The 9,470-nt window shown below is 38.5% G+C and overlaps 1 protein-coding gene across 1 annotated transcript; it reads left to right on the top strand.

The window, feature by feature from the left end:
• Positions 1-3,116: 3,116 nt before the first annotated feature.
• LOC101586316 (olfactory receptor 56A4) lies at positions 3,117-4,091 on the top strand. The gene has a single exon (XM_004642019.3). It carries the CDS (start codon positions 3,150-3,152, stop codon positions 4,089-4,091), a length of 942 nt encoding a protein of 313 aa, XP_004642076.1. The 5' UTR covers positions 3,117-3,149.
• Positions 4,092-9,470: the final 5,379 nt, after the last annotated feature.

Here is a 9,470-nt window from a genome sequence, read left to right as displayed (position 1 = left end):
GCTACTTTCTCCTAGTTTATTGAGAAGAAAAGTTTGTACTAATATTGTTTAGACAAAATATCATGTCTGCATCTTGTTCTCTGAATAACTACTATGAAGACAGCAATATGCAATGTATTAATTATTGTAACTGACCCACTAACTTGTTTTGAAACTGTTTCATGGCTATTTTACCTTTTTTCTCATTAAAATGAAAAATAAATAAATAAATAAAAATGTCCCCCAACTCCCTCCCCCAAAAAAACCAAATTAGTTGCTCAGGTGACCGGATATAATCATTCAAAATTGGTTAAAATTATAAATAATTAAAAAGGAAAAGGAAAAAAAGTAACTGGCCCTTTTCAATAGGCCTGCAGAAATCAGCAGAAGAATTATCCAAACTATCCTATGTATATACAAACATACATATATATTTCCTTTTCCCTTCTTTCTTTTTTCTTTTTTCTCTCATGCCAGTTGTTTTTTTCTTTAAACAATTTTTTTCACTTTCACTAATATGTGAAAGGAACTCGAAAGAAGATAGTTTCGTTGTCTCAAGATAGAGCAGAAGAAAGGCAACCTTTTGGTTTAGAACTGGGGGATGGATTTATAGTTATCCGAGCTTCTAACAGTTTTTCATTGGATAGCAAAATGGGAACTCAACTGACATAAATATATGTATTACCACACTGAGTTTAGAAAACCAAATTCTTGGAAGACTTCTAAAATAGAACAGGTGTTTGAGGATGGCATTATGGAAAAACAAAGCAAAACAAAATGAAGCAAAACAACTGATAAAAATTTTGGAAAAGACAAATGAAAGAACTCATTTTCATGTTTCCCTTTAAGAACATCAGCTGCCATGCTATCAGTTGTATAACTGATCCTGGTTATGAAACAGAACAAAAAAATAAAATGTTCAGGTTCTAGACAGCAGACTGTCTGGAAAGTAGCTACATGCAAAACAGAACTTCCCACCCCCTACTGACCATGAAATGAGATAATTTCCTCTCCCTTTAGAGGAAAAGGCATTTTTACTTTGGGTACCTGGATGTTGTTTCATTCTTCAACTTGAAAATGCTGTGATAGTGGGGACTCAAAATGACTATTATTTTTTTCTGTGGGAGATCCAACTTCATATTTTCCAGTCTATTATATCTCATTCTTTAAGGAATTAACACAGATCATAATTTTTGACTTGCAGATAGCCCTTACTCTTAGTTCCAAGAATATAAATTTTATTTTGTGAATGAAGAGTGGAAAGAACTAGATACAATATTCTTGTCAATGTTTCATCTGAGAGTTTCTCTCAATAGCCAATTAATCATCTCCTTTCCTGTCTAGGACTCTATTCCATTAACTCTTTCCTATTTCTCCTAAAACAACAATGACCAATGACCAACTGTTAGTCTAGGTGGGAGATATAGCTCAGCGGCTTAAGTGCCTGCCCGGCAAGTGCAAGGTCCTGAGTTTGATCCCTGGCACTGCATGCTGAGCTGGCCCAGGAACCCCAGGCCTACTGGGGGAGGTTGAGACAAGAGGATCACTATGAGTCCATAGTGAGTGAGACCCTGTATCAAAAGAAAAACAACAATAATAAAAATAAATAAGTAAAAAAAGAAACTTATGTTAATCTAAACTTTGCACTTTAGTTACATATTTAAGTTTTCCCCATTTTTATCATATGCCTACATTTCTTTGACTTCCTTCTTTTATTTTCCTTGAAAAACAATAAGTACGTTTTCATTGCAGATTTAAACATACTCTTATTTTCTATTTTAAATGATTATTTGAAAATTTTATCTGGATCATTTGCAGACATCTCAGGTATAAAACCTCAAACATAGATCTTTTTCCTATTCTTAAAAAGTTTTATTTTCCCACCCCTTTTTAATTTCTCAGTGAAGTTATCATTTTTTTCTGTCACACAGGTTGAGGAACAGAAAGTCATCTCTAGCATTGTTACTTGGGATTCATGACATTATTTTACTCATCATTTCAGTTTGTTCCACATTACCTTAACCAGTAATGAGTAGCAAGTACATACTTTGACAATGATTAAGTGACTAACCTTCAAATGCTTTTTCAAATTTGTCCCCCTACCTGTAATTCTGAGTTTGGTCTTCGAATGTCTCTTCAATCTGTTTTCTATGTTTATGCTAATAATAGGAATGGCTCTTGGTACAAAGAGGAAATCACTAAGGGCCAGCGAGGGTTTGGTGCCAGTTCACAGACACAGGACAGTTATGAGAACACTACTGGTGACTACCCTGAGAGCAGGGCGGAGAGCAACCTTCAGGAAGGCCCTTCTCAGCTGAGCTAGAGCAGTTTCTGCCAAGAAGACAGCCATGCTCCTTGGCACTCTAGATGTGGAAGGGTGCTTTAGGCTCAGACTCCTGAGGGTTCTCAAGCCTCCAGGTCTCTGTCAAATTTGTGCCCAGGCTAAGATAACATTTATCTTGTCTCACAAGTTTCAAAGTGCATACTGTGCAATAGAGGGCTGGGCTTTCCTTGGGCTTAAATAGAGTGAGCTAAACAAAGTTCTATAGCTGTCTCTTCTAAACATTAAAGCCATGATAGAAGAAAGAAACAAGTGAGGAAGGAAGGTAGGAAAGAACAGAGTAGGCTTAGTTAAGTAATTGTGACCACTAAGGCTCATGTGGTGGCTGAAAAGAGGAATTATAGCATCAAACCCAGGCTTTCCAACTCAATGCTTCTCTAGCTGTGACCAAAGTACTCTACTCCCCTGTATCTCCTATTCATTATCTGTAAAATTGGGATAATTGTATAAGTACTGTTCATTATTTTTAGAAGAGAGGAAGTGAAATAATGAATATAAAGTGTGTGGCATAGTTCCTGGCACATGACAGTTGCTCAGATAAATGCCATTAACAATGATGGTGGTGACAGTGATATTTTTCTCTTTTCTTTCTTTTTATAAAGCTTATTGGCACAACTTAAACATATGTAATAATAACTTTCATCATAAAGAATTTGTATATGTATATGATTTATCTTGATTCTTATTTTTCCCCCATTGGTGATGGTGATTTTAAACTTCACTGAGACAGGTGTGGATCCTCACAGAAACCCAAGATTTGCTACATACAGGACACACAGTCGTTCACAGAAAGGTCATCTGGATTCCTAGCTCTATACATGGAATATCCATGACGTCATCCAGCAACCATTCCACAGCCTCAGTCTCTGAGTTCCTCCTCATCTGCTTTCCTAACTTCCAGAGCTGGCAGCACTGGTTGTCTCTGCCCCTCAGCCTCCTCTTCCTCCTGGCCATAGGGGCCAACATCACCCTCCTGATCACCATCCGCATGGAGGCCGCCCTGCACGAGCCCATGTACTACCTGCTCAGCCTCCTCTCCTTGCTGGACATCGTGCTCTGCCTCACTGTCATCCCCAAGGTCCTGGCCATCTTCTGGTTTGACAGCAAATCCATCAGCTTCTCTGCTTGCTTCCTTCAGATGTTCCTCATGAACAGTTTCCTGACCATGGAGTCCTGCACCTTCATGGTCATGGCCTATGATCGCTATGTGGCCATCTGTCATCCTCTGCGGTACCCTTCCATCATCACTGGCCAGTTTGTGGCCAGGGCTGCCATCTTTATTATAACCCGGAATGCCATCTTTTCACTTCCTGTTCCCATCCTCTCTGCCAGATTAGGATACTGTGCAGGGAATGTCATTGCAAACTGTATCTGTACTAATGTGTCTGTGTCCAAATTGTCATGTGATGATATTACCTTCAATAGGCTCTACCAGTTTGTGGCAGGTTGGACCCTGCTAGGTTCAGACATCATCCTCATTGTTATCTCCTATGCTTTTATCTTGAAAGTTGTGCTAAGGATCAAGGTGGAGGGCACTGTGGTGAAGGCTCTGAGCACTTGTGGTTCCCACTTCATCCTCATCCTCTTCTTCAGTACAGTTCTGCTGGTTCTGGTCATCACTAACCTGGCCAGGGAGAAAATTGCCCCAGATGTTCCTATCCTGCTCAACATTCTGCACCACCTGATTCCTCCAGCTGTGAACCCCATTGTATATGGTGTCCGAACAAAGGAGATCAAACAGGGAATCCAGAATCTGCTAAGGAGATTGTGAAAGGTATTTGGCTGTTTATAAAAACACAGGCAAAAAGGGAATTAATTTAACATTGAAGAGGAAATTAAAATTTTATATCCTGGAATTAATTCTGATTTTAAAAATTTGATATTTTAGGTAACAATGAAAACAATGGTTTACTATTCTCTGTTTCTCATTATTTCAAAGGAAACTGTCATTTTGTGGATTTCTTAGTTACCTGGGAAAGTTCCTCAGTTTAATACATACTGAGGGTCTTGTGAAGTCTTCACTGAATGAAGTAGAAATACATGGAAAGTACATAGATTTTTGGAAAGAGTTATGTTTTTCAGAGTGTTATATATATATTTTTTTTCATTATCTTCATTATGTGTCTTTCTCACTTTCACTTTATCTCCTCCTACCAGATTAGAAGGAATTTAGTGCTTTTACACCAATGCTAAGCACCGTGCTAACCAACGATAGGCACCCTGACCTGCCGATCCTGGGCACAAATGAGCCGTCATGTTTATTGTTCTCTTCTACAGCCCTGTGTGCCTCAGCTTCTGATCTACTTTGTGGCTAGTAAAGCTCTCCACATTTTTCCAGCCATGAAGTCTCTTAGTTGTTTGGTCATTTCACAGAAAAGTGTCTTCCCCTATTTTGAAATCTTCAGATTAATCATGCCATATATTAGTATGATATCTCTGTGATGTTTTTTTTTGTTGTTGGTTATTTCAGATTTTTTTTGCTGTACATTTGCCAATTTATTTAATCTTCACAAAATATCTTCTGAAGAAGGTACCATCATAATTTCATCTATAACGAGCAGAATGATTATGCTACTTGCACCAGACTGCACAGCTAGTAGTTATGGGACTGGAGTACAATCTGAATTCTTTTATGCTCTTTAAAATATTGGCTTTCTAGATCAATGGGTTTCATTTCAGCACATTCATACACTATGTGCACAACATAGTCTGATCATTTTTGCCCCATCACTCTCCTCGTCCCACCTTCTCCCTTAGTTTCCTATTTCTGGGGAGGTTTCAGTGCATTTAATTTATTTTGCTTATTACCTCCCCCAAAACAGTTAAGCTTGGGAGATTAGTGAAGAATGCCCCTGGCTGTGTTCAGGTGGGTCATGGAAGTCTGACCTCAGGTATTACACATGGTTCCTGGCCTCCTCCTCCCTGCTGGTGCTCCCTGTGCTTCCCCAGAGCCATGAACTAAGCTACTATTCTCGGTCACACCTTCCACTGTGTTTCTGCTGTGGATCCAGCCAATGAGGGGATGAATCCCTTGAAACCAAGAGCCAAGTTGAACCTCTTCCTTAAGTTGCAGAGCATCAGGTGTCCCAGTGTTGAGAAAGTGACTGACTCAGTCTGTAAGGATTATTTTACAGTAGTCACCAATTACTTTGCACAATAAAATTCATATTTCAAGTCTGTTATTTTTTCCAAGCATCATTTGACTGCTTTTCCAGTTTTGTTTTGTATTGAAGCTTATCTTTTATTAATAATTTGTATTAAAATGTAATATTTGTACAGTATATTAACAAATTTCAAATGCTATGAAATTATCTACTACAGATTTTTTGTGTTCTGTTCTAAACATTCTTTTAGACTTGTTCAAACATTTTTTCTCTGTCATTGTACCCCAAACAAACTTCTCATCATTTCCTGAATATTCTGTGTAACCTGTTTTGCTGTCTCTAACTATTGGACACAATGTACATCAGCATTATATTACTAATATCATTACTTGTTAAACCCAATCTTTCTTACTAGGCTAAATTTGCATGCCATTTTCTACAAGTTTTCTCAACTGTTATTATTAATCTTGTGTCATAAGTAGCTTTGTCTGACATTGACATAAGCTTGTCTTAGGTTGAGAATATTTCATTCATTTTAAAAGTTATGAATGGTTATGTTTTCTATTCTTTATATTGGAACAATTAAGATAAAAATATATTGAACAAGATGCAACATGTTGGGCTGATGTTGCTTGGCGGTCTAAGCAACTGCCTGGCAAGTGCAATGACCTGGGTTCTATCCCTGGAACTGAATGACATGCTGGCTTTGGAACCCTGGGAAATCTGTGCCAGCTCCAAAAGTGGATGTGGTGGTGGATGCCTGTAATCTCAGTGCTTGGGAGGCTGAAACAGGAGGAACACTATGAGTCTGAGCTGTGTAGTGAGACCCTGTATCAGTAAATAAAATTTAGAAAGAAATTTTAGAGATGTAACATTTTAAAATTGAATATCCTCACTCTTGTCCTTCAGAAATAGGAAGAAATGATCATGTCATATGCTATCATGTATTCTTATAATCCTTAATATGTAGTTTATTTCTAGTTAGCACTAAATGAACTTTTATATAGTGAAGAGTAGGATTACCATAGTCCAGATAATTGAAATTTGATTCCCTGAGAAGACAACTTAGTGAAATTTGACAGATCAGTTTTTTACAAGTTTGAGCTAAACTTGGGGAGCCTTGGTGTCATTACCCTTAAAGCTGTGATAAAGATCTGATAGCTTATGTTTTTGGGATTGAATGAACTCTCAGAAGGCTGAGGTAGAGAATCTCAAGGTAGGGCCATTCTGCATAATTTAGTAAGACCCTGTCTGAAAATACAACACAAAAAGGTGTAGGAATATAAGTCAGAGGTAAAGCTCACCTGAATTTAGTCTCAGGGGGGAAATGAATATGGAAAAATGAGTAAACCAATTCTGGGAATTTTTGTATGGCATCTTAAATAAATACATATTAAGTTCATTTATGTTGAGTTATGGTTTCATTTTCTCAGGCACACTGCTTCCCCAATTCCCTTTTTTATTTTTTAAAGAGAGTACAAATTAGAATTAAAACAGAAAAAATTGCAATTGATACAGATTTTAATTTAACAAAGTAATATGAAGGGCTGGCCAAGTAGCTCAGTGGATTAAAGCACCTGCAAGCAGGCACAGTGGTCAGGGGTTCAATCCCTGGCCCTGCTGTGCTGGCCCTGCCCCCAGGGTGCACTGAGACAGCAATTGACACTGAGCGTGCTGGTGTGCTCCTGTAATCCCAGCTCTTGGGAGGCTGCAAACAGGCGGATCACTATGAGTCCGATCTAGTAGTGAGACCCTAAACACCCTGTAGAACCTTCCCTAAAATACAAACAAAACGAAGCAAAGCAAACAACAACAACAACAACAACAACAACAAAACCTAAAGTAATATGAATGTCACAGTATAGGGTGTAATATGTAGTGTTATCTTCCAACAAGTTATTAAAATTATCAGATACATGCTTGTAAAATTGGAAGAAGAAAAAAAAGGAAAGAAATACATAAGAAATTAAGAAGACAGGCTACCGGCTAACCTGAGCCGGTGGGACCTACCTGTCTCAGCCCAGGTCCAGCGTGGGTGAGACCCTCTTCCACCCCCTTGGGATATCTCCCCACCACTCCGCAACACCCCCCCCCCATGCCCGCCCAGTGAGAATTTCTGCAGTGTTCTAGGGATCCCCAGATCCAGTCCTAGCCCAGGCCTGGTGAGTGATGGGAGAGCTGTCTCTTCCCAATACTCCACCTTGGCCCCTCCAGACTCATATCAGGTCTGGCATACAGGCCTGAGGTGAAACTCTGCAGCTGCAATCCCTGCAGAGAGTGTACGGGACAGAACCACCCAGTTAGTCCAAGAGCAGAACATCTGGCCAGAGGGGCACAACAGGTTCACTTCCAAGGGAAGGGCAGGAAGGACCTGAGGACAGCAGCCAGACCCAGGCCAGGCACAGCTAGATAGATCCACATGTCATAGATCTGCTCCAGAACTTCAGTATGTGCTAAGGTTATAAATGCACCAAAGCTCTGAAACAAAGAACAGAAGACAGTGCTACACAAAATGCCAATGAGAAGGAACAAAATGTAATCTCCAAACCCAAGCCCACCCATAACAAATGCTGAGCACACTAACACAGAACAAATTGGGAATCACACAGCTGAAATCAGTGAATCAACAGCTTCTGAAATAAAGAAACAGCCACAGAAATGTATAGAGGAACTCAGATTGGAAATGAAAAAAGAAATCCCTGAATTAATAACATCTTCAGTAAAGAATCAAATGCAGAAACATATGGAGGAAACCCAATGCCCACCCAGAACACGGGCAGAGGACATGAGCTCAGCGTCGATAGTAAATAAGCAACAACAGAAAATCATAAAGAAACTCACAGCAGAATTTTCTGAAATAAGAAAAGAATTCTTGGAAGTCATAGCATCTGAAGTAAAGAATCAACTACAGAAACATGAGGAGGAAACCCAATCTGAAAAAAATCACTGCAGTAAAAGAATTAATAACTGCTTCTAAAGAAGACATAGATAAAAAATAGAGAAGATTAGAAAAATGACGGATTTCTTGAATAAGCAATAGAGGAAAGAAAGAGATTGCATGAAGCAGAGTGAAAGAGATATAGAGAAATTTAAAATCTCAATCATAAGGTTGTAAAACAGTTTAAGTGAAAGTGAAGACAGAGTTTCAGATCTTGAAGACACTGGTGTAGCTATGGAAAAGATAAGAAAGGATCTCTTTAAAACAACTAGGATTCAGAAAAAAATAATCCATAACCTGCAAGATGATGCAAAGATGAACAATGTGGGACTAATGGGCATCAATGAGAAAGAAGGAGACAATACGAATGACATTAAAAAAATATGAGCAGAAGTAATAACAGAAAACTTCCCAAATATGAGGAAACAATCTGACATTCAGGTAACTGAAGCATACAGAATACCAAGTAACCTCAACCCAATGAAAAACACACCGAGACATATAAGAGTCAAGATCCCAGAAGTTCAGCACAAGAATAATATACTGAAAGACCATTAGGAAAAGAAGCAGATCATATTAAAAGGAAACCCCATTAGAATTACAGGTGACGTCTCTTCAAGAACCATGAAGAGAAGAAGAGCATGGAGCAGAGTACTTCAAGTCCTCTACGAAAACAAATTCTAGCACAGACTACTCTACCCTGCAAAACTCTATTTCAAGTTTAATGAAGAAGTGAAATACTTTCACGACAAAGAACAGCTAAAGAATTTCATGATGAGAAAGCCAACCCTACATAAGCTACTGAAAGATGTTCTAGAGAGGGAACAAAATGATCAGAACTCCACGAATGAGATCGGAAGCAACCAACTAAATAGGGTAAGCAGTTAAATAGAGGAGAAAAAGAAGTAAATGACAACAGGTAAATAACATGTCATTTGTAAGTCAATACATCTCAATTATAACCATTAATGTAAATGGACTCAATTCACCAATTAAGAGAAATAGACTGACACAGTGGATTAGGAAACAAAATCCAACAATATGCTGTATACAAGAAACACATTTAACTCATAAAGACATTCATAGGCTGAAAGTCAAAGGATGGAAC

The sequence above is a fragment of the Octodon degus genome, unplaced genomic scaffold, assembly GCF_000260255.1.
Source record: "Octodon degus isolate 3935 unplaced genomic scaffold, OctDeg1.0 scaffold00146, whole genome shotgun sequence".
Taxonomy (NCBI): Eukaryota; Metazoa; Chordata; class Mammalia; order Rodentia; family Octodontidae; genus Octodon; species Octodon degus.
The sequence above is the reverse complement of the archived record's forward strand: the minus strand, read 5'-3'. Positions and strand labels throughout refer to the sequence as shown.